The sequence below is a fragment of the Vulpes vulpes genome, chromosome 14 (genome assembly GCF_048418805.1).
Source record: "Vulpes vulpes isolate BD-2025 chromosome 14, VulVul3, whole genome shotgun sequence".
Taxonomy (NCBI): domain Eukaryota; kingdom Metazoa; phylum Chordata; class Mammalia; order Carnivora; family Canidae; genus Vulpes; species Vulpes vulpes.
This window is the reverse complement of record NC_132793.1, coordinates 9,866,320-9,892,862: the sequence shown is the minus strand read 5'-3', so window position 1 is coordinate 9,892,862 and position 26,543 is coordinate 9,866,320. Positions and strand designations below refer to the sequence as shown.

The 26,543-nt window shown below is 45.5% G+C and overlaps 1 protein-coding gene across 3 annotated transcripts in view; it reads right to left on the bottom strand.

The window, feature by feature from the left end:
* Window positions 1-26,543, bottom strand: part of ATP9A (ATPase phospholipid transporting 9A (putative)) — a 130,236-nt gene that overhangs the window by 27,633 nt on the left and 76,060 nt on the right. For all 3 annotated transcript variants that reach the window (XM_072735560.1, XM_026014704.2, XM_072735561.1), the window contains exons 14-15: window positions 23,456-23,668; window positions 4,850-5,011 (exon numbers count right to left, since the gene is read on the bottom strand). In XM_072735560.1, coding sequence (XP_072591661.1) covers window positions 4,850-5,011; window positions 23,456-23,668 — 375 coding nt within the window. The remainder of the gene's footprint in view (window positions 1-4,849; window positions 5,012-23,455; window positions 23,669-26,543) is intronic.

The following is a 26,543-nucleotide window of genomic DNA, read 5'->3' as shown; positions in this document are numbered from 1 at the left end:
TTCCATCTTGTTCACATGCTCAGTTGTTCACTCTGATGAAGCTGGCTGACCTATGGAGAAGCCCGGGAAGCAATGAGGAGGGTGGCTCTCCTGCCAATACAGTGAAGAACTAAAGCTCCCAGCCCAACAACCACAAGGAGCTGAGTCCTGCCAACAATACTGATTTTATGTGGAAGTGGATCGTGACTCATTTGAACCCTGGATGTTGGCACCCTGTGAGAGACCATAGGCCAAAGGACCCAACAAAACTGCACCCAGATTCTTGACCCGCAGACCCCGTGAGATACCACCTTCTATTGTTTTAAGCCACTAAGTGTGGGGTAATCTACGATGCAGCAACACACGATACACTACCACAACATTACTACAGGTGCTCTATGAACTTCTCAATGTCCCTCTCTCACCACACTCAAACTCCCATGTCCTAGTGCTTAAGGAGCATGGACCTGGGGGCCACATTATCTGGGGTCCAGTTCCAGCCCCACCATTCTCCAGCTATGTCAACTTGGGGAGACTTCTTAGCCTCTCTACAGCTCAGTTTTCTCCTCTGTCAAATGCCAATCATAATGGTACCTACCTTGTTGGCTTAATTAATAAGCATCATTAAGTGTTACCTATCATTATGTTATTGCTATTCCTACAGCTGCTACTATTACTGCTGCTACTAGTACCTCTGCTACTACTAATTACCCTGATCACTAACTACTCATACCCCTATTACAGCTTTATTATAACAGGATCTACAGCTCTTTGATCTTTAAGGCATGAAACACTTAGACCAGGGGGGAGAGGAACCCTCATTTCTTTCAAAAACAAAACAAGATGAGTCATTCCAAAGTTGCCCCATGATTCAAGCAGTTTTCTCCAATCAAGCTAAACGATGAGAAAAAACCTCTACAAATGGCAAAGAACCAGACAAATCCCAAAACAGGTCCAGATGGGAAAAAGTAATCCACATTTTTAAAGCCCCCTTGGGGGCAGCCCGGGTGGCTCACCAGTTTAGTGTCACCTTCGGCCCACGGCGTAATCCTGGAGACCCAGGATGGAGTCCCACGTCAGGCTCCCTGCATGGAGCCTGCTTCTCCCTCTGCCTGTGCCTCTGCCTCTCTATCTCATGAATAAATATAAATAAAATCTATAAATAAATAAATAAATAAATAAATAAATAAATAAATAAAGCAAGCAAGCAAGCAAGCAAGCAAGCAAGCAAGCTCCCTTGGTATTTCTGATGATAAGCCAGGTTTAAGAGTCACTGAACACAGTGGTGTGTGAACTGCTTTCCAGAATGGAAAATGTGGTCCTCTGAGTAAAGAAAGCAAATGGTAAGACAAGATAGTGACAACATTTTAAAAGTCTGACATTATTAAATAGTGGAGAGGATATAGAGGAATGGTGGGACCAAGATTAGTACAAGCACTCTTCTAGGGGGAAAAAGCTGGTGATACCTGCTAAAGGTAGAGATGTATAGACTGCCAACCCAGCAATCCAACCACTGGACATATTCCACAGAAATAGCATCATGTATACTGGAGACCAGAAGAGACAAGGACGTGCATGGCAATGCTGTTTCTAATGCCAAAAAAAAGTGGCAACTATCTAAATGTGTATCAACAGAACTCCAGTCAACTGAAGGAAGAGAGGTACATTCATACAGTGTAACACTCTAAGATGGCTAAAATTAACAAAGTAGGATTAAATGTATGAGCCTAAAGTTTTTATTTATTTATTTTTTTTAATTTTTATTTATTTATGATAGTGGGGGGGGACGGGCAGAGACATAGGCAGAGAGAGAAGCAGGCTCCATGCACCAGGAGCCCGACGTGGGATTCGATCCTGGGTCTCCAGGATCATGCCCTGGGCCAAAGGCAGGCGCTAAACTGCTGCGCCACCCAGGGATCCCCTAAAGTTTTTTTTAAATGTTAAAAACAAGAAGTGAGGCAATGAATGATACAATGCTACTTAGAATAAAAATATGCAAAACCATAATACACATCATTTATAGCCAAACATGTCTGATAACAGTATTTTAAAATACTTAATACTTTAAAATGCCTCAAAGACTACGAACTTTGTAGGAACGAAATGAAAGCACATCCAGGAGGGGCAGATGGGCCTTCAACTGAATGTTTTATTTCTTTAAAAAAAATTTTAAACAAAATATAAATGTGAGCAAATGAACTCAAACATGAAAATCTGCTGCATGTAAATAAAAATTTTAAAAGGGGGAGGGGGGGATCCCTGGGTGGCTCAGCGTTTTAGCGCCTGCCTTTGGCCCAGGGCACGATCCTGGAGACCCAGGATCGAATCCCACGTTGGGCTCCTGGTGCATGGAGCCTGCTTCTCCCTCTGCCTATGTCTCTGCCTCTCTCTCTGTGTGTGTGTGACTATCATAAATAAATAAAAATAAAAAAAAAAAGAAAATCTACTGCATGATTTCTTTTATAGAAGAAGAAAAATCTCAAAAAGAGATTAATCAGGGATAGAGGTTGGGAGAGTGGTTATATATATCCCTGTGGGGAAAGGGATGTAGACCAGAAAGAAGCACAAGGGAGCTGCTGGGGTAATAATGGGTGGGATTCTGATCCTTGCTCTAGATGCTGGTTCCATGGGTGTGCTAACTGTGTAAACACGTGAGCTGCACAGTTAGGATGTTTGCACTGTTCTCTGTGTATGCTGTATTTCAATAAAAGTTTCAAAATATGTCAAAACAAAATTTGAAATAAATATGACAAAATGATGATGTGGAACAAATACTATATTTTTTTCCAGTAACTCATGATTGTACACATGAAAAACCATTTAAAATACTGAATTACAACAAGAGGGCCAAGACTACTCAAGGGAGAAAGAACGGTCTAGCAAATGGTGCTGGGATAGCTCTGTATATACAGGTGCAAAAGAATGAAGGTGAATCCCTACCTCACACCATCTCCAAAAATTAACCCAAAATGGATCAATGACTTAAAGAACTAAGACTACAAAACCCTTAAAAGAAAATATAAGGGTAAATCTTCATGACCTTGGATTTAACAATAAATTCTTGGATATGACACCTAAGTCAAGAGCAACAAAAGAAAAAAATTTTAGGCTTCCTCAAAATTAGTAGCTTCTATGAATCAAATGAATTTTATCAAGAAAGTGAAAAGATAACCTACAGAATAAGAGAAAATATTTGCATATCATCTCTGATAATATCTAGACAATATAAGGAACTCTTAAAAATGAACAACAAAAAGACAAGTAACCAAATTAAAAAATGGGCAAAGGACTGGAATACATATTTTTCCACAGAAGATATAAAATTGGCCAATAAGCACACAAAAGGATACTCAATGTCATTGGTCATTAAGTCAAGACAACTTACAACCACAATGAAATGCTACTTCCCACCCACAAACATGGCTATAACCAAAAAAAAAATGAAAAAGAAAATTAAAAAGTGTTGGTGAGGATGTGGAAAAATTGGAACCTTCCTATTGTTCCTAGTGGGAATGTAAAAGGGTACAGTATTACAGAAAACCATTTGGAGGTTACTCATAAAAAGATGGAATGACGGGGATCCCTGGGTGGCTCACGGGGGATCCCTGGGTGGCTCAGCGGTTTAGCGCCTGTCTTTGGCCCAGGGTCCCACGTCGGGCTCCCAGCATGGAGCCTGTCTCTCCCTCTGCCTGTGTCTTTGCCTCTCTCTCTTTCTATGTCTATCATAAATAAATAAAATATTTTTTAAAAAAGATGGAATGATCCAGGAAGTGGGTAATGGACCCAGCATGACCCAGCAATTCCACTCCTAGGTCTATACCCAAAAGAACTGAAAAGAGGTATTTAAATCCTTATACGTGAATGCTCACAGCAGCATTATTCACAACAGCCTAAAGGGGGAAACAACCCAAATGTCTATCAACAGACCAGTGGATAAGCAATTACTTGGCCGTACAAAGGAATGGAGTTCTGATTTGTGCTACAAGGGAGACGAATCCTGACAACATGCTGCTGAATGAAAAGAGGCAGACACAAAACGTCACATATCACAGGGCTCTAATGACGTGAAGTATTCAGAATCGCTAATTCCTACAGACAGAAAGTCGATTGGCGATTCCAGGGACTAGAATGAAGGAGGAATGGGGAGTCACTGTTTAATGGGTATGAGGGTTCTTTTTGGGGTGATGAAAATGTTCTAAAACTGGACAGAAGTAGTAGTTGCAGGGCACCTGGGTAGTTCGGTCGGTTAAGCATCTGACTCTTGATTTTTGGCTCAGGTCATGATCTCAGGGTCATGAGACTGAGCCCAGCATCAGGCTCTGCACTGGCTGAGGAGCCTGCTTGAGATTCTCTCTCTCATGACACCTGGGTGGCTCAGTCAATTAAGCACATGCCTTTGGCTCAGGTCATGATCCCAGGATCCTGGGATTGAACCCTACATGGGACTCCCTGCTCCACGAGGAATCTCCTTCTCCCTCCCCCCCTCGGGCTCATGTTGTTTCTCAAATAAATACTAAGTAAAATCTCTAAAAAAAAAAAAAAAAAAAAAAAAATCTCTCTCTCCCTCTGCCCCTCCCCGCCTCCCAGGGCATGTGCAAGCTTTCTCTCTCTAGTCAGTTATACCTTTCCCTCTAGAACTATGTTAACCAGAAGCTGACCTAGTTTCTAAGACTCTAAGATCTGAAGTCTTGTCCAATTGAGAGACTAGTAACATTCTTTCTGTTCAGGCAATTATATTCTCTGGTTGGTCTCGACAACAGAGGTCGCAAGAAAGAAGGTAAAAAAGGGTTAAGAAAGAATGTTGAGCTATAGGGACACACGGCAGACTTGGGTGTTTTAACCACGTTAAGTCACAAGGCAGGTAACTCACCCTCACGATGATGCCCATGCGCTTGCTTTCGTAGGTGAAGGGGAAGATCTGCAGGATGGTGAAGTTCAGGATCTGGTCGCCAGGGGTCCTCAGCTGCATGGAAGACTGGTCTCGGCCCACCAGGGTCAAGCCCACACTTTCGGTCCACTGTACCAGGGCCACCTAAACGCGACACGGTTAGGTGAAGGTCAGATACACAGCCAAGGGTCCCCGTCCACAGGTGAAGCAAATGAACACAGAGGTGGAAGGGGCTGCAGCGACCGGCCAAGTGCAAGCAGTCCCTGCATCCCTGGGGGAGGCTGCGCCAGCTGGTGACAGCATGGGTTCCTGGGGGGCTGCAGGCCCCGCCATCCTTCCAGCCGCCGTCTACATGGCACAGCTCACCCTCTCTTCCAGGCCCCAAAGCAGGCTGCATGCCAGAGCCGTGGCAGAGAGAAGACACAGGGTGGAGTGTGACCACTTCTGGAGGATTTGCACAGAGCCCACAGCAGTATGAGGAAAGGAGAGCGCGGGGCAGGGTGGCACTGGGCCTTCAGACTCTCCGCTAAGCCTGGGGAATGCCCAGCCAGGTAGGTGTCTCCACCTGGCTGTTCTGACCCCATGGGACCTGCAGCAACGTGTGGGGACATTTCTGATTGTCACAACTGGAGAAAAGGGTGTGAGCTCCAGACACCTCCTGGCCTCTGCCTGTGCTGCTAAATACCCCACAACAGCAGACAGCCTCCCGCCCACCCCCTTCCAGGATTATCCCACCCCAGAAGACAGTACTGCTGGGGGTGGGGGTGAGATCATTGGTCTACATGATGAGGAAACAGGTGCTTGATGAAGTAATTATTATAATTCAGTTGCACGAGGTGATGCTGCTGGGCACTGGTGCAGCCAGGCCAGGTGGGTGGGTACCTGGGTTTACCTGGCACAAAAGCCCACCCACCACGTACTGCACTTCCTGGAGGCACGGCTTCTGTCGCCACCTGGAACCTTCTAGCAGCCTCAGCAAGGCTTGCTTCACTTCAGGTCAAAGGCAGGGGGTGTTGTAAACCCAAGACAGGGGCCAGACTGATTGTGCATGGGAGTGAAGAGCGCTGGGGGGAGGGGACCGTGGCAAGGGGAGCCTGCATCACGTCCACAGGGGCAGTGACACGGTGTCGTGCTGATGAAGGACGCTGCCCCAAGGGAATGTGGCCCAGGATAGCCAGAGCTTCCAGCTTCTCAAGAAAAACCAGAAATCTGGCCCTCTGGACCGGTCCCTGAGATCTCCTCTTACTTGTAAACAATCAATTTGCATGTTTTAAAAGCCTGTGAAGACAATAAAGCCCCATGACGCCTGGGTGGCTCAGCTGTTGAACATCAGCCCCGATCCTGGGATCAAGTCCCACATCGGGCTCCCTGCATGGAGCCTGCTTCTCCCTCTGCCTGTGTCTCTGTCTCTCATGAATAAATAAATAAAATCTTTAAAAGAAAGCCCCTGTTCACAGGTGAATCTGGCGGAGGTCTCCGGGCAGAGAAGGAAATTTGAGTGGAAAAGCTGGGGTAGGGACAGAGAGGGGAGCTGGGGCGTCCCCTCCTCCCACTGCCCAGGAAGGAGACACAAGCGTGAAAAGCCCCCCTCCGTGTGCCCCATGGATGCCCTAAATGACGGGTTCTCAGAGTGGCAAGTATCGTGGGCTGCTCCCAGCTGGCAGCGGTGACACAGGATCTCATCCCGGGTCTAACTGAGCCAAGGAAAAAGCCCCAGGGAAACTGCCAATCCTGGGTCATTGTACCGGCCGCCAAGCACAGGGGCCTGTGCCGGGGCGCATGCACATCAGCGCATCCTCAGGGGTGCCTGGCTGCACTCAGGTGTCCATCCCTGACATGCTGTCACTGGAATCATCTGGCAAGTGGGTAATGGACCCGCACTGGATGTGCGGAGGCAGAGTAACAGCCCCCAAAGATGCCCACCCCCAAAGATGCCCACATCCTAATCCTGGGACATGTGAATGTGTCACCTCCCGGGGCAAAATGGGCTCGGCAGGGGGTGATGAAGACTGAGGACCTGGCGACTGGAGACTGCCCTGGGTTATCCAGGTGGACCCAGTGTGATCACCTGAGTCCTCGAAAGGCAGAACTTTCCTGGCTGTAGCCAGAGAGAAGACTGCGGGCAGAGGAGGGTCAGAGAGAGGAGATGGTGCTGGTTTTGAAGACAAGGAAGGGACATAAACCAAGGAATGGGATCAGTGTTCAGGAGCAGAGAAGGCAACAAATTCAGCCCTGGGGCCTCCGGGGAGAACGCAGGCCACCCTGCTGACACCCTACTTATTATCAGGGAGACCTGGATCTGATCTCTCACCTACACGACTATAATAAATTGTATTGTTTCAAACCATCAGGTTTGTAGCAACGTGTGACAGCAGCGATAGGAAACGCATATGACCAGGTTCCAATTTTAATGCCAAACAAGCTGCTGTTTTATTCTGATCCAAGTCCAAGAGTGTGGAGTCTAAAAAAGAAAAGTACCCGCCCTCCCCGTTTCTTCCTATAAAACCTAATCTTTAGGGGAAGAAAAGGAGGCAGGTTTTCGGGAAGAGCAGGCTTGGGGAGTGACAGAGGGTGACAGAGAAACGGGTACATGGGAGGTGTCAATTCTTTCAATTCTTTCTTGAGATGTTTTATTATCTTTAAAAGCCCGGAAGTAGGTACACAGGTGCCCATTATGCTACTCTGTGACCGTCTTCAGTACTTCACAGTGTCACCGTGGGGGCCGGAGGCAGTGAGAGTCACTCTCCCAGGGAACCACAGAGGCCCACACTTCTATTTTCATCAAGGTGCTTCCTGAGCTCCCCTTTCCTTCTACCAAGAGACTCTGCACAAGCAGACACCTGCTGTTCCATTGTTCTGTGTTTGTTTCCAGAACCACCACCCCCTACCCAGGCTCTCCTGGGCTGCCCTAACTACTCCCTGAAGCAGTGGGGAGAATCAAACCGAGATTCCAGCCCAGCTCTGCCTCCGGCCCCCACTCCCTCCAGCCTCTGCAAAGCGCAGGGCTCAAGGTGGCTTACTTTCCATTTCCCTTCCTGCTCTAAACACTGTGTGTATCCATCCTTAGTTGGCTATGCTCAGGCACCTAACTAGGTCACTATTTCAGACACGAACTGAATTTACGCTAGCAAGAGGTTGGTCTTCAAGAATGGGAAGCTCTTCCCTGTTTGAATTATGTCACAACAAGTCAAGCAGGATTCACATGAATGCAAGATACTGTCACACTGACCTCCACCTCCAAGGAAGGATTGTTTGGGGGCTTTTTTGCTATTACCCTACATCCATCTGCGGAAACCCATTCATTTACTGACTTAATTCAATGACTCCGACTTTCATTAGGCCCTGTCTTACAATCATCTCTCAAAGTCTAAGGTGAACAAAGTGAAGATGGGTATACACAATCCCATCTGTATGTAATGTGTTTGTAGGGTGCCACATGTGACAAGCGATACTTCTACTTTCATCCTTCTGTGCTACTGAAAGATTTTTATCATGTACATGCAGTTATTTTTAATTGTGATTAAGCAAACACATACCCCAACATAAGGTACTACAAATGCACAGCTACACACAAGCTGAAAAGGCTTAAGTTTGCATCCTTTACACACCAATTTAGCAACGAAGAAAAAGCCTTTTCTGGATGCCTTCAACCATGACTGGTGGTGAAAGGGGTTTTTCCATTCTTGTTTGCAAACTGCTCTTACTTCACCCCTTAAAAACCTATTTTATTGTTGTGGAAAGTTGGTGGTGCTGGGCTTCGAGGAAATATATTCATTCCCCCCAAAGCCTGCTCTTCACTTCGAGAAAGAATGTGAAAGTCGGGACCTGGAAATGGCTTCCAAGACTGTGAGGCAGTTCTAGCCTTGGCCAGCCCAGCCCCCATGCCAGGGACCCTGGGGACTGTGTTAGAGGAACAGTTAGTCTAAATGACACACAGTGACAAATGCTGATGGATGAATTACACCTGCAGGCAAACACCTTCTATCGCACTTTGTTCTGCAGTCAATCTCTCAATGGAGTGAGGGAACCAGCCACCTGCTGCCTGCCATCCTGGGCCCAACTTCCTCAGCAAAACCCCCCTGGTCTCCTTGGGGACACGAGGACACGAGCCTCGTGGTGGGGGTCGGGGGTTAGGAGTCTCCGATTCTCGCCTTCCAATCTCTGGCCCTTGTTTAACCTAAGTCAGTGTTAATTTGAAGCTACTTTCAACAGAAATCCCTGAGGTCCTACCGAGAAGGGACTGGTTTGGAACTGGGGTGCTTTCTGACCCTTCTCAATTGCAGCAGCAACAAACATTTCAGGAGTCAGGAGAAAAAACCGCATTTCTTTCCAAAACAAGATGATATAGAATGAGGCTACTTCTTGTCCTGGCGTGACCGAGCTTCCGTTGAAGAGAATCATTCCATATCACCCAACCAGGAAGGATTTGGGGGGTCTTGGGTCTCAACATCCTTAACAGCCAGGAGGGGGGTCTCTGGGGCTTCGTATCAGAACATCCAGAGGTCAGAGCAGCAGCAGAAAAAGAAACCCCGTTAAGGTTGAATGAATGAATGAACAAATAAATTAACTCAATCAAATGAAAACTGAGAAGGGATGGAGGGCGGGGAGCTGGGCTCCTGAGCCGCCTGTGTGTTCTGGTTTGGGTCAGGAAATCAAAAGGACAGGCTGTTGCACTCCCTCCCTAAAATGCCCATCTGAAGAATTCATGCCAAAAGGATCCATGAAAGGGCTTTTTCATCATTTGTGGGTCAGCAATAAACCACCTGTGACAAGTTTTAATAATTTTCCCTTTGTACTGGGGAATGTGTGCTTGGGAGAGATGCCAGGTCAGGCTAACGAGCCCTGAATTCTTGTCAGAAGCAGGATACGCAGTAATCGTAAGAGCACGCATGAATCTGATATCTTTGGTGGCATTCAAGGAGATCGACACCCCGGCTCACAAAGGCTGGCCAGTCTGCCCTAATCCAGCCTTTCAAGGCTATGAATGTACCCACAGACTTAAAGTATTCTTTACTTAATTAGGAAATTGATTCAACAATGCACCACTGGGGGCTGGACAGGGAGCAGACAGGAGGAGGGAGGGCCCCACATGGCAGGGGTAAACTGAGGCAGCAGCCACCCAGCTCAGCTAACCACTGCCCCATAGAAACTGGGCCCACCATTTCCACAGATCTGATCTTTCTCAAGAAAAGCTGGTTTTTAGATAACATCAAGTGGTTTTTTAAATATTGTTGCAGATATGTGTGTGTGTGTGTGTGTGTGTGTACGTATATTTTTTTTAATTTTTTTTTTTTTTAAACACAGCATGGAGCAAACAAAACACGGCCAGTTTTGCTTAAGAATTGGTGGGCAGGGGATCCCTGGGTGGCGCAGCAGTTTGGCGCCTGACTTTGGCCCAGGGCGCAATCCTGGAGACCCGGGATCGAATCCCACATCAGGCTCCCGGTGCATGGAGCCTGCTTCTCCCTCTGCCTGTGCCTCTGCCCCTCTCTCTCTCTCTCTCTCTCTCTCTCTGTGACTATCATAAATAAATAAAAAAATAAAAAATAAAAAAAATTAAAAAAAAAAGAATTGGTGGGCAGGGGACGCCTGGGTGGCTCAGTGGTTGAGCATCTGCCTTCAGCTCAGGTCGTGATCTGGGGTCCTGGGATCAAGTCCCACACTGGGCTCTCCGCAGGAAGCCTGCTTCTCTCTCTGCCTGTGTCTTTGCCTCTCTCTGTGTGTGTCTCATGAATAAATAAATAAAATATTTAAAAAAAAAACCCAGACAGACATTAAAAAAAAAAAAATCTGTGGGCAAGATTGTGGAATAAAAAGGCCACTCCCTGGTCCAAGTTTCTTTGACCCAGTACTTGAAATTTAACCTATCACTTAGTCTGCCGAAAATTAGTATTTGAAAAGAATGATGTCATCTCTAGAAAAGCTTAGCCATTTAGAAAGGACTATTCCCTGAACTCCGTTCTGGGTCAACCCTAAGAAAAACGGAACAGAATTTTTGCATCTATGGCCCACGGAGGAGCTAATACCCAAGGATGGCTCACTTGATAGTTTCCTACAGTGCCCCTAAAACACTCACAGCACCCTCTCTCTTCTGCACAACTAAAACTTTGTTTCAAGAGTCTTACCCCCGTGGTTAATAAAGAACACTGAGGGGGGGGGGTTTCTCCTTAGGTTCCCAACCTCTGTTCTCTATCCCCCCCCAGCCGAGGACTCAGCAGCTCCATGGTAAAGGCCCACCCACCTCCTAAATCTTTCTCTCTGCTCTGTGTCTGAATGCAGTCATTGTCTGGGGGCCTGGAGCACAGGTACGAAGGGGTGTTTGGGGGAAGCACACACCCCTGAGAAATGAACGTGGCCCCGGAGAGAAAAAACCTCATGGGTTCCACAAGGGCTGAGCTTGCAGTCAGACACTTAACAGACTGGGCCACTCAGGCACCCCTGTTTACTTCTTCTGTAACAAGTTATGTTACTCTTATAATTCGGGGGGGTGGGGGGACTAAAAGTAAAATCTGCTTCTAGGTGAGCTGTATCTTCGCCATCCTTTTCTATCTCCCAGCATGGTGACACGGACACAGGTATGCCCTCCTGAGACTAGGCCATCAGGGAGAGAGACCTGTGCACACAGCTCTTTGCTTATTATCTCCCAGGCTATCTGTAAGGAGGCTGTTTCAAGGTCACTGGACACTAGAAGAGAAATGTACCCTTGTTGGTCTTCCTTTCTAAGGATAAGATCCCGAAGACATGGGTGGTGAAGACAAGACACTCTGTGGGAAGGCTTCTGGGGTCTGCTGGAAGGTTTCTTAGCACCAAGCATGGAAGCTTCCCAAAATGAGAACGAGAGAAAGCACCAAAAAAACACACTTCACTGAGCCTGCAAGGAAGGCAAACCTGACTACTGGCTCAGAACAGGCAAGAATACCAGACACTTGGATGTTCACCCAGTACCAGCCCTAAGCTCCTCACACAGGTACACAGCACTCAGTAGTACTTCGTTTTTGTTTTTGTTTTTAAGATTTTATTTATTTATGAGAGACACACAGAAAGAGAGAGAGGCAGAGACACAGGCAGAGGGAGGAGCAGGCTCCATGCAGGGAGCCCGATGTGGACTCAATCCCAGGTCTCCAGGATCAGGCCCTGGGCCAAAGGCAGGAGCCAAACAACTGAGCCACCCGGGGATCCCTCAGTAGTGCTTCATGAGCGACAAAATACATTCAAGTCCTGATCCCATGGACAGAGAAGCAGTACTGCAGAGAAGCAGTACTGTAGCCCCCTGGAAGTGGGCTGCCTGGTTTTAGTCTAACCAGCCACATGGCCTTGGGGATTCCCCTTAGCCAACCTACACTTCATCTGAAAAATGGGCACGATCATAGTAATTGGGTCATAAGGGATGCCCAGAGCACAGTGCCTGGCACAGCAGATGCCCATTTCTTACTGCCGTCAGCCCCCTGATGGCCTAAAATCACTCCACTAAGGAACTCTCTTGTACTATTGGTGGGAATGCAAACTGGTACAGCCACTGTGGAAAACAGTGTGAAGGTTCCTCAAAAAGCTAAAAGTAAGAGCACCTGTCTGGCTCAGTCAGTAGAGCATGCAACTCTTGATCTTGGAGTCATAAGGCTGAGCCCTGCATTGGGCACAGAGATTACTAAAAAAAAATAAAAATAAAAACTAGAGGAAAAAAAAAAAACTAGAGGATATTATGCTAAGCAAAATAGATAAGTCAGAGAAAGACAAATATCATATGAGTTCACCCATGTGTGGAATTTAAGAAACAAAACAGACGGGGGATCCCTGGGTGGCTCAGCGGTTTAGCGCCACCTTCGGCCCAGGGCATGATCCTGGAGTCCCGGGATCGAGTCCCACATCAGGCTCCCTGCATGAAGCCTGCTTCTCCCTCTGCCAGTGTCTCTGCCTCTCTCTCTCTCTCTGTCTCTCATGAATACATAAATAAAATCTTTAAAAAAAAAAAAAAAGGAAACAAAACAGATGAACATAGGGGAAGAAGGAAAGGAAACATAAAGACAAAAACAAAGAGGGGGATAAACCATAAGAGACTTTTAACTCTAGAAAGCAAACTAAGGGTTGCTGGAGAGGAGGTGGGTGGAGGGATGGGGTAACTGAGTGATGGGCATTAAGGAGGGCACTTAATGGAATGAGCACTGGGCATTATATGCAACTGATGAATCACTAAATTCTACCTTTGAAAACTAGTAATTCACTACATGTTAATTAAAGAAAAAAATTTGGGGATCCCTGGGTGGCTCAGCGGTTTGGCGCCTGCCTTTGGCCCAGGGCGCGATCCTGGAGTCCCGGGATCGAGTCCCGCGTCGGGCTCCGGGCATGGAACCTGCCTCTCCCTCTGCCTGTGACTCTGCCTCTCTCTCTCTCTGTCTATCATAAATAAATAAAAAATTTAAAAAAAAAAATAAATAAAGAAAAAATTTTAAATAAAAAATAGATAAAATTTTTAAAAAGTTAAAAACAGAACTACCCTATGATCCAGTAATCACACTACTGAGCATTTATCCCCAAAATATGTTTATAGCAGCATTATTTACAATAGCCAAACTATGGAAGCAGCCCAAGTGTCCATCGATAGATGAATGGATAAAGTAAACGTGCTAAGTAGATATTTGTACACAAGGGGATATGACTCAGCCATAAGAAAGAATGCAATCTTGCCATTTTCAATGACATGGATGGAGCTAGAGAGTATGAGGCTAAGTGAAATAAGTCAGTCAGTCAAAGACAAATATCAAATAATTTCACTCATGTGTGGAATTTTAAAAACAAAACAAATGAGCAAGGGGAAAAAGAGAGAGAGAGAGAAACAAGCCAAGAAACAGACTTTTAACCTTAGAGAACACACTGCTGTTCCCCAGAGGGGAGGTAGGGGGATGGGGGAACAGGTAACAGGGATGAAAGAGGGCACCTGTCATGAGTACCGAGCAATGGATGGAAGTGCTGAATCACTATATTATGCACCAGAAACTAATTTTACACGGTAGGTTAACTGTACTGGAATTAATAGTAACATAAAATAAAAAATTTTTAATTAAAAACCATAATAAAATAAAAAGTCAGCATGTGGCAGTTAAACAAAGCCGGCAATTGCACCTGGGGAGTCAGGAGGCCAGTGTGATGCCCTCACCTTCCATGAAAGTTAGTGGACAGGAGGGTCCTGACCTGCCACTGAGAGACTATGGGAACACACAGTACCCTCATGTTTTAGGAAAACTCAGGCCTCTGCTAAAGTCACAACTCCGTGATGTTCCAAGTACTGATGCACTGAGAGCAAGGTGCAGAACTGAGTCTATAATTTACAACTGTGCTTTTAAATTTTAAAAAATATGTTAATAACTGAGAGGTCAGGAAAATTCTAATACACATAAAGAATTATTTCTGCAAGGATCCTCAGATGCTGGTAATACTGGGTGTCTCAGAGGAAGACATCTGGGAGGGACATAGTGAGGGCAAGAATGAAGGTCTCAGGGTAAGGAGACGAGTCTCACCCTATGCTGGCAGCCTGGGGCAGCCTTGCAGAACATCCTATACGTGACCCAGAACTTGCAATTAATTGCTCTGAAATGAGTGAGCCATTCAAGGCATGGCCAAGGCATGAAGAAACTTTCAATCATACACACATCACACACACCCCACACCCACACAAGTCCACACATACACATGCTCACAGGGCACAGGTGTGCACACACATGCATGCCTACACACAAACACATACACACACTCACACACACAGAAATCCTACAGGAGTAGGACAACCACAGGAGACTTGCTAAAGGATGTTACTGGATTCACGCTCCTTCCATCCTCGTGCTATTGTAGGATTCTGTAGTGCAGAAACATGCAATTATGTTTCTATATATAGATGCAGAAATTTGGGGACAATCTATAGCAGAACATAAACAGTAATCTCTAGGTAGTGGAATAAAATTAATGTTTATCAACTTTTTTTGAATCTACAATTTTACTTTCTTCTGTGATGAGCAGATTAGTCCTTGTGATTTTAAAGGCCTAAGGAACGTTTTCTCGATAGGAAAGAATTCCTGGAAAAGGCAAATAAATGAGCCCTAGGATTGATTCAACTGGCCCGATGGAGAGCACTCCCTTGACTACTCATGCCAAGAAACAAATAGTTTAAAAACGGCATTGGGAAAAATAATAATAATAATTTAAAAATAAATAAGTAAAATTAAAACGGCATGGGGGGGGATAAATAAAAATGGCATTAGGACCAGCTCCCCCGGCCCCCTGCCCTCTCTCCCACTGTGCCCCATTTCCAATGCTGCCAAACATCCAGAAGGTGATAGAATGTGGTGCAGGCTGAGCCCTTTAGGAGCATCTCTCTCTGGCCAGATTGCATCGGTCTCATTTCCCCTGGGGGGGTAGGGGTGGGGGGGTGGGAGTGGGGGTTACTGTAGGGTGGCAGGCCGGGCCCAGCGCCGCTCAGGCTGTAATCAATGGCTGAATAAAGACACTTCAAGCCTTCCAAAGCAGAATGTGCACAGGAAAGAAATTTAGGAAATCCTGCTTTCTGTTACACGAAACAAATCCTTCCCCAACTGGCAGAAATTATTGTAGCAGCTCTAAAGTAAAACGAATCCTGGTTCCTATGTGTATTCCAGACACTGACCTTGCCTAGACCAGCAATGTTTTATTGATATAGAATTTCAAAGGTAGGATTCTCGACCCAGCCAAGTCTAGGTGGAATCCTACAGGGATTTAGAAACAGCACAGCTCTCAAAGATTTCACTGGACCAAGATCTAGTCTCCTTTCTGTCACGTGGCATTATTTGCACACGCAGATTCGTATTCTGCAGTACACACCTGAAATAGTTTGGAAGGCAGGTCAGTAAAATATTAACAGTGGTCACACCTTTAGGTAGCAGGATTACAGTTTGCTTTTTATTTCCTTTTCTTATCTCTATTTTCACACATTCTGCCATAAACATGAAATAACTGTGCAATAATAAAGTTGTTGGGGGGAAGAAAGATACTAAGACAGTAACATCGACCTCTGTGGAAACACCAAAGACCAAAGAAAATACCTTTTTTTTTTTCAATCACTACTCAGAATCTTAGAAGAATAAGACAAATCTGAATCCGAGTATAATTAATGAACAAGAGCTGAGAAGCACAGAACATTCTGTGAAAGATTTACCCTCATGGAAAAGTTCTGCCCAGCCCTAAAAACAAATATATCCAAGTTCAGTGGGAACCGGGAGTGTGGGACAGGCATTAGGGAGTTCCCGTATGCACGTCAATCAATAGCCAGTATTAGGAGCTCACAAATTCAAATCCTATCGAACACCCTTAAGCTACCGACCGGTTTCCAGTGCACAACTACCAAGAACCTGGCCCTTCCAAACATCCCCCACTCAGGAATATTGCCTCCCATTTCCAAATGGAAAAGCGAGATCCAACAGACTAAAGTCAGTGGAGAAAGGGGGACAAATCTGAAGTTTTTGGCGACTACAGCACAAGTCCAAATAAATGGGATGAATCATCCATATCCATCCTCCATCCCCCTCCTCCCCTTTCTCTGCACACTATGCCCATCTCAGAATTTGGCCAAGGGTTACAACATTTTTCACCCCTAAAAAACTCTGTTAAAGCGTCAGGGATCACGGGTGAACTGGGCTCCTAGTTGAGGTATTCCACAAACACCAAGCCGACTGCAAGGAGTCGCCTCCCTGATGCCACATTCCAGTGTCCCCGAGAAGGATAAAGAAGCTACCAGACAGGGAAAGTCACATCCAAATGTTCTTTCCTTTCTGAACTTTGGGAAAGGTTATCATTGCAGTATCCCCAAACCACCACCCAGCTCTGGCTCCCCAATATTCTCCAATGAGTCTGGACCTTTAAAACACTTCATCAACTGGAGAAGCTCCCTCCCTCCTTCTTAAAATTAACAACAAAAATAACTGGAGGTAAAAAAAAAATAAATAAATAACTGGACGTCCCTGTACCATTGATGGAAGGGCAAAAGGGTTTTAAAAATAATTCTGGAGGTGCCTGGGTGGCTCAGTGGTTGAGCATCTGCCTTTGGCTCAGGTCATGATCCCAGGGTCCTGGGTTCAAGTGCCACATCAGGCTCCCTGCCGGGAGCCTGCTTCTCCCTCTGCCTGTGTCTCTGTCTCTCTCTCTGTGTGTCTCTCATGAATAAATACAATCCTAAAAAAATAATTCTGGAAATTATCTGGTGATTTATACCACAAGCCTTAAAAATATTCCATCCGTGGGGCCCACAGGACAGACTCTGCTGAGGGGCTCACAACAACCCTCTTGTCACAGATGGTGAAGATGCAGCGGGGAGCGGCCGCCCAAGTGTGGAGCTGGGATCCCAAGACTCACGTCCTCCACCGTCTCGCCCCTGCTGCCACCCTGGGGACAGGTGCTGCTGTCTTGTTAAATGCTAACTCCCCAGTGTCCAGTATACCGTAGGCACTCCAAAATGCCTGCTGAATTAATGAACCCACTCACACCATTTCTAGAAATACTAAGTGTAAGTATGCTCCCTGGAAATGTGTACAAATGTTGTGCTAGCATCTTAAAAGCTATCTATGAAAAGCCCACAGCAAATGTCATTCTCAATGAGGAAACACTGGGAGCCTTTCCCCTAAGATCAGGAATGAGACAGGGGTGTCCACTCTCACCACTGCTATTCAACATAGTACTAGAAGTCCTAGCCTCAGCAATCAGACAACAAAAATGCATAAAAGGCATTCAAATTGGCAAAGAAGAAGTCAAACTCTCCCTCTTTGCAGATGACATGATACTGTACACAGAAAACCCAAAAGACTCCACCCCAAGATTGCTAGAACTCATACAGCAATTCAGCAGTGTGGCAGGATACAAAATCAATGCCCAGAAATCAGTGGCATTTCTATACACTAACAATGAGACTGAAGAAAGAGAAATTAAGGAGTCAATCCCATTTACAGTTGCACCCAAAAGCATAAGATACTTAGGAATAAACCTAACCAAAGAGGTAAAGGATCTATACCCTAAAAACTACAGAACACTTCTGAAAGAAATGGAGGAAGATACAAAGAGATGGAAAAATATTCCATGCTCATGGATTGGCAGAATTAATATTGTGAAAATGTCAATGTTACCCAGGGCAATTTACACGTTTAATTCAATCCCTATCAAAATACCATGGACTTTCTTCAGAGAGTTGGAACAAATCATCTTAAGATTTGTGTAGAATCAGAAAAGACCCCGCATAGCCAGGGGAATATTGAAAAAGAAAACCATAGCTGAGGGCATCATAATTCCGGATTTCAGGTTGTACTACAAAGCTGTGGTCATCAGGACAGTGTGGTACTGGCACAAAAACAGACACATAGATCAATGGAACAGATTAGAGAATCCAGAAGTGGACCCTGAACTTTATGGTCAACTAATATTCGACAAAGCAAGAAAGACTATCCACTGGAAGAAAGACAGTCTCTTCAATAAATGGTGCTGGGAAAACTGGACATCCACATGCAGAAGAATGAAACTGGACCACTCTCTTTCACCATACACAAAGATAAACTCAAAATGGATGAGAGATCTAAATGTGAGACAAGAGTCCATCAAAATCCTAGAGGAGAACACAAGCAACACCCTTTTTGAACTCAGCCACAGTAACTTCTTGCAAGATACATCCACAAAGGCAAAAGAAACAAAAGCAAAAATGAACTATTGGGACTTCATCAAGATAAGAAGCTTCTGCACAGCAAAAGAAACAGTCAACAAAACTAAAAGACAACCTGCAGAATGGGAGAAGATATTTGCAAATGCCCTATCAGATAAAGGGCTAGTTTCCAAGATCTATAAAGAACTTATTAAACTCAACAGCAAAGAAACAAACAATCCAATCATGAAATGGGCAAAAGACATGAAGAGAAATCTCACAGAGGAAGACATGGACATGGCCAACAAGCACATGAGAAAATGCTCCGCATCACTTGCCATCAGGGAAATACAAATCAAAACCACAATGAGATCCCACCTCACACCAGTGAGAATGGGGAAAATTAACAAGGCAGGAACCCACAAATGTTGGAGAGGATGCAGAGAAAAGGGAACCCTCTTACACTGTTGGTGGGAATGTGAACTGGTGCAGCCACTCTGGAAAACTGTGTGGAGGTTCCTCAAAGAGTTAAAAATAGACCTGCCCTACGTCCCAGCAATTGCACTGTTGGGGATTTACCCCAAAGATACAGATGCAATGAAACGCCGAGACACCTGCACCCCGATGTTTCTAGCAGCAATGTCCACAATAGCCAAACTGTGGAAGGAGCCTTGGTGTCCATCGAAAGATGAATGGATAAAGAAGATGTGGTCTATGTATACAGTGGAATATGACTCAGCCATTAGAAACGACAAATACTCACTATTTGCTTCAACGTGGATGGACCTGGAGGGTATTGTGCTGAATGAAATAAGTCAACTGGAAAAGGACAAACATTATATGGTCTCATTCATTTGGGGAATATAAAAATTAATGAAGGGGAATAAAGGGAAAGGACAGAAAATGAGTGAAAATATCAGTGAGGGTGACAAAACATGAGAGACACCTAACTCTGGGAAATGAACAAGGGGCAGTGGAAGGGGAGGTGGGCAGGGGGTTGGGGTGACTGGGTGATGGGCACTGAGGGGGGCATTTGGTGGGATGAGCACTGGGTGTTATGCTATATGTTGGCAAATTGAACTCCAATAAAAAAAAAAAATGTTGTGCCAAAGATTAGAAATACCCTAACTTCTTACAATAGGAGAACAGTTACATATCCTGGCATACAAACATAAACAGCGGTCATAGAAAGCTGTCTTTTAAGGGTACTCAAAAAATTTGGGAAACGGGCATGATGAAATATTGTTTAAAATACAGATACAAAACTCTATGTTAAGAATTCCTATTTTTTCTAGGCAAAAAATATATGCAAATATATTGGAAGATCGCATGTCAAAAAGTTCTTAGTGGCAGGGTACCTGGATGGCTCAGTCAGTCAAGCATCCATCTCTTGATTTCGGCTGAGGTGATGATCTCAAAGTTATGAGATCGAGTCCCACACTGGGCTCTGTGCTCAGCTGGGAGTCTGCTTGGGAGTCTCTCCCTCTGCCCCTCCTCTGACCCCATTTGCTATAAATACATACATACATACATACATACATACATATGTAAATAAATAAAATCTTTTTTTTTTTAGATTTTATTTATTTATTCATGAGAGACACAGAGAGAGAGAGAGACAGTGACACAGGCAGAGGGAGAAGCAGGCTCCTCGCAGGGAGCTGGATGCAGGACTTGATCCCAGGACCCCAGGATCATGCCCTGAGCTGAAGGCAGATGCTCAACTGCTGAGCCACCCAGACGTCCCAATAAATAAATAAAATCTTAAAAAAACAAAAAACAAAAAACAGTTATTTGTGGCTTCTAAGAAGTAACTTAGTAGAGTGACTAAGAATTTAGGTTGAAAAAACACCCTCCCTGGGTTGAAACCCTAGTCCTGTCAGTCAGGGGGCTACCATCATAAGATGAATTAGCAAGGCATTTTTACCATGAAGAAACCTGGGGACACTACCTGTACCAAGGGACCCCAAGTTAGCATCTCAAAGAGCAGGACACGCCAACAGGAGGTGTCTCCTTATAACACGCACTGAGGACAGCACCAAAGATGCAATAAGCGGAGTCCTCACCGTAAAAAAATGCCATCAGATCCAAACTGAGATTCGTTCTCCAATATAATGGTCTGTATTCTTCATAAGTGTGAAGGCCATGAAGGTTGAGGAATGCTGAGGAACCATTCCACATTAAAACAGACAGGAGGGCAGCCCGGGTGGCTCAGCGGTTTAGGGGGCCGCCTTTAGCTCAGGGTGTGATCCTGGAGACCCCGGATTGAGTCCCACGTCAGGCTCCCTGCATGGAGCTTGCTTCTCCCTCTGCCTGTGTCTCTGCCTCTCTCTTTCTCTCTGTCTCTCATGCATAAATAAATAAAATCTTAAAAAAAAAAAAAGACAGGAGATATGAGGGGCACCTGGCGGGGCTCAGTCAGTAAAGCATCTTCCTTTCGGCTCAAGTGATGACCCCGGGGTCCTGGGATCGAGCCCCACATCAGGTTTCTGCTCAGTGGGGAGTCTGCTTCTCCCTCTGCCTCTCCCTCTGCCTCTCCTCCTCCCCTCTAACGTGTGTGCATGTGCACACACGCTCTCTAATAAATACATAAAATCTTTAAAAGAAAAAAAAAAGACTAGAGGTATGGCAACTGAATGTACGGTGTCTTCCTGGATTAGATTCTGATTTGAGGAGGAAAATTTTTGGTGAAAAAGTAAGTTAAGTCAGTGGGATAACTGATGACACCTACGGGACAGGTAATAGTACCGTATCACCGTGAATTTCCTGATTCTGATAAATGTCCTTGTTTCTTAGGGAAAAATAAAATAAAATACTTAAAGGTTAGAGAGGATCATGTCTGCAGCTGACTCTTTCAAGGTGAGAGAGAATGATAAAGCACAGGTAGAAAAAGGTTACCATTTGAGAAATCAGGAGTGAAATTTTAGTAAAGGGGAACGCTTTGTACTAATTTTACAATTTTTTTGTAAGTCTGAAATGATTTCCAAGATTTAAAGTTAAAAAAAAAATCCATGTGACTTTAGGCTAAATATTCAACCTGTCTTTGACTTTTCTCTTCTGAAAATGAGAGTCACAACAGGGCCTCATAGGTGCTAGAAAGATTAAATGAGACATTACACAGAAAGTATTCAAATGGGATCAGATGGGCACCAAATGCTCAAGGAAAGTTACCTATTGTCATCTTTTAAGAATGAATTGACTCAGTTTCTTCTTCAGAGTTGTCTGAAAAGTCTAAATGTTCTATACTGAAAAGTAATGGCTTTCATAATCAGAATACAAGTTTTCTGGAAGGTAAGGAGAGAGAAGGAAAAAAGACCAGGATGTTGCCAGCTTGGTGAACTATCTGTGTGTCTGAATCACTCAAGTGAGGAAGACAAAGAAGGTCCTATTTTCATGCAGGGGGCGTTCCCATCATAGGACATCCCAATACCCTGGGAGGGAGGGCAGTCAGGGGCTGGTTACAGAAAACCAGAAAGGGCAACCATGCTACGAGACCCTCTGCTCTTCAACATGGAATCCATGAGTCCTTCTGGTTCTAGCAAGAGAATACGCCTGCATAGAAAGAACGATAAAACACGTGGCTTACTGGACTTGATCAAAACTAAACGCTATAGGGTTTCAAAGGACACCATCACAAAAGTAAAAAGCCTTCGTGGTAGGAGAAAATACTTGCAAATCATAGATCCCGTAAGAGTCTTTGATCTGAAATGTATTTTAAAAAACCTCTTTCAACTCAACAACAAAAAGACACATATTTAAAAGGTGGCAAAGGACCCTGGAGAGAAGATACACAAATAGCCAATAAGCACATGAAAAGATGCTCAGCATCATAAACCACCAAAGAAAAACGCAGACTAAAACCACATGGGAGATTCCACTTTGCATTCACAAGGATGGCCAGAATCGAAAGGACTGACAAGGACACGTGTTGGCAAAGGAGGAGAGAGACTGGGACCCTTACACGTGGTCTCCCATTAAGCCATGAGAACAGGACTTGTCCGTGTGTGCTGTCCGTGTACGCAAAATGATGTGGCCACTTTAGAGAGCAGCGTGGTGGTTTCAAAAAGCTCAAACATGCAGTTAACATACGACCCAGCCATTCCACTCCTAAAGATACAGCAAGAGAAATGAAGATGTACGTCCACCCAAAAATCTGTGCATAAATGTTCACAGCAGCAGCATCCAAAACAGCAAAAGAAAAAAAAGAAGGAACAATCCAAATGTCCACCAACTAATGAATGGATAAACAAAATGTAGTATTACCCATGTAATGGAATATTAGTGATCCATGAAAAGGCCTGAGGGATTGATTCACCACATGGATGAATCTCAAATACCAATGCTAAGTGAAAGCAGCCAGACACAAATGTCACATACTGTACATTTCAATTTGTATAAAATGTCCAGAATAAGCAAATCCAGAGAGATGGTGGATAGGTCGGTGGTGGCCAGGGGCTTGGGCGGAGGGGCAGGAGCCCAGGAGAATATGGGATGGAGTGCTTCCTTTTAGGGTGGTGAAGATGTTCTCAAAGGGACTGTGGCAACCATTGCACAATATACTTGAGTACTAGAATATACCAGAAACACTGACCTGTGTATGTTAAATGAGTGACTGGTATGTGGACTAGATCTTAATAAAGCTGGGATTTTTTTAGAAAGGGGGGGTGTGGTGTGAGACCTTGCACCCCTTATGTGCTGGCCATCTGAATTACAAACAAGATCTCTTTCTCTTTGCTTATTTGGGATATAGCTCAAGCCCAAGAGTATTTGTTCTAGAGGGAAGCGAGTCCTGCATACACCTGAAAAGGTGTTTCCCTAGCAGCACGGCATCCTCCCGGCTCAGGTGCGCTGACAGGTGGCCCCCTTAGGGAACCCCACCTCCGGCACGTGGAAAACGGGCACGGCGTCTCTGTGTGCCTCGCCGCCTCTGCCTGGGGCTTATTTACCTCATCTGGGCTAGACGCCTGGTACACGCGGCAGGAGTCCTCGTACTGCTTCTCGGCCTCGGCCTGGTCGGTCACGCCATTGGACTCGTACACGGGAGTCACGTTGTGGCAGAGTGCGATGGCCTTCACAGCCTCGTGCACACGGCTGCTCATGGTCCGCCGGACTTTGGTGGTGAGCGTGGGGCCCTTCTGAGCAGGCGGGTCCTGGGATTGCTAACAGGAAAGAGAAATGAACAAGGAAGATGACCGGAGACACAGAAGGGTCTAGAACATGGGGAAGAACCACCATGTGGAGATGTTGCTTTGCTTTCCAGGGTTTTAATATAGCACTTAGAGACATCTACAATGACACTGCAATAAATGGCACGTAATTTTTAGGGACCCAATCATTTACAATTGGAAAAAAAAATCCAAATGCAAAACAGAGAAAAACATTACAATTCAGTGAATGTGGGTAATTCTGTCTTTGAACATGCGAATCGTCCTCCTCAGGGTGATGTCAGGGGCGTCTGACAGAGGGAGGCTGGTGTATGAAGCCAGGGCTTCTCAAGGTGCCACGACTGACACTTGGGGAGGATAATTCTCTGTTGCGGGAGCTGTCCTACACTCAGTATGCAGTAAAACTCAGATGCCCTCCCATGGTCCATGTAGCTGGCCTGATCAGCCCACTCACCTCTGCAAGCTCCCTCCTCCTCTCTCTGCTCTGGCCACACCGGCCTTTCTGATCTTTGAACGCTGCCAAGCTCCCTTCTGCCTCAGGGCCTTTGCACCTGCCTTGCCCTCTGCCTGGAACATCATTTCCCAGGTCTCAGCAGGGCTGGCTCACTCTGTCTCCTCACTGAGGTCTCAATCCAAACATTACCTACTCCAAGAGCCCCCCAGTTCACGGTGACCCCTTGTCTGCCCCATCAGAAGTCATGCTCCACACTGCAACGTGTGATGCCATGTTCAGTCTAAAAACAGGCTTGTTCACCTGAGGATTCTCCCGCTAAGCCATGAGAACAGGACTTGTCCGTGTGTGCTGTTCATCACTGCAAGCCTAGTACCCAGGGCAGTGGCCGGCATGCACAGATATATGCTGAGCAAGTGAACAAATGAACAACTCAGTATTCTTATGGTGATGCTGGGGCATCCTCCCCCATGATTTTTTTTCTTTTTCCAGGAAGAAGCAAATATCAAATTGACCAACATATCCTCCCAGGTTTTAAATCACAGATTTGGACCAAAGGAATCCCTGCGATGGTCTTTCCCCACAGCTAACTGAGTCCCTGAAGTTAGACATGTCTCTGGACTTCCTGGATGCTGCATTCCATTAGACACATATTTTATCCAACAGAAGAGAACCGATCCAATCCCTCAGAGTGAATCGCGTTTTATACCCATGAACACATGGTTGCCCAAAACAGAGAACAGATGGGTCACGCGAAATAAGAATACGACTTTCATTTAATTTTTTAATACTATTTTTAGCAGTGGCATTAGACTCCCCAGGTAATTAGACAATTACTAAATTATTCTGGTCATGCAGGCACACATACTGCTCTGGCTTCCTGCTCTGTTAACCCCTGGTGTCAAGAGGACACGAGTTTCACTTCCAGGCCAAAGGGCACTGCGTGGTTACGGTAATTAGAGTAATGAATCAGAACTACAGTTTAAATGAATCATTATTTGCCAAGTGCTTTTAATTATGAAGAATTTAACTCTAAAATTGTAACAAGGACTGGAGATTTGCAGAAAGGTTCTCTCCGCTGGAAAGACTAAGTCCAGAACGTTCTCTCTAAGCTCTGCAATTTATGTTCTAGCCGCAGCCACGTGTCTTCATTTTGCCCACATTCCTTGGCACCTGGAGCAAATTATTATTTGACATTAAGGGGAGTAACCAGACCTCTGAGGACGAATGCTATTGCCGTGACCGGCAAGTTTTAGTAGCAGTGGGTCTGAAGGACAAGCGGGGGGCGGGGGGGGGGGGTCCCTCATACACATCGGGGTTGTACAAGCAATTGGATTTCGTGTCCACTTCCCCTAGTATTTCAAATGTGGGATGACATGGAGCCTTGGGGCTTTGTCCTCCAGGTGAAACCAGGCAAGAGCAATGCAAAGAGAGAAACACAGCAGGCCAGATTTTCTACAAAGACCTGGCTTCCAGACCAGGGAGCCAGCTGCCAACAAATCAGAGGAGATGGGGGTGAAGGGCCCCAACCAACATCATGGGCCACAGGTGTAACATCTCCACGCCCATTTATTTCTCTCTGACATTAATGCTTGTCCCTCTTTCCAACCAAAGACATTCCAGGGAGGAGGAATTCAAATCGTGGATTCTGAAACTGTCTTTTCATTCTCAAAGGAGAGGTTCATCCACACACCAAATGGCAATCCACCTCCACCATGAAGGTGCTGGTAATTACCAGGGGCTCCGCCAGCATCCGTATGCGGGCCCAGTCTTCAAACATCCTCACATTCCCCATATGGAAGAGTTTCACATCATACAGTGTTTATCTGCAGCCTCCTCCACATAGGCCTTTAACCTACGCACATTTCTCCTTACTTAAAAAATACCAGGGGAAAACAAAAACAGATGTGGTATCCACAGGGGCAGGTTACAACTCTTTCTGCCCCGGGGAGAAACCACCGGTCCTCTTGTGGAGAGCTCCGCATGAGGTCAGAAGCTGGAAGGAGAAATTAAGGCCTCCACGTACACAGGCCCCTGACTTGGGCCCTTGGGGGGCTACCTCACACCACAGAACGCTCCAGGGCCATTCTACACATCCCAGCCAACACGAGACACACAGGTGACAATGAACGCGAGGCCTCCACTTCTCACTAGCGATCCACGGCAGGGGCACTTCCCAACAAGAACTCCAGTCTGAATTAGACGAAAGATTAATACAAAAAGGAAATGCTGATTCACCACAAACACCCATTTTCTTTCTAAACGCAATTGAGACATCACCACTTTAGGAGTGTTCATAAGAATGGATACTGTGAATGGGTGGGAACTGGTAAAAATACATTTATGTCAAAGGGGAAGAATTCCTGTTCCAATAGCCCCACTTTGCTCCTCCAAATAACGCTCAAAGCTGATAGCTCA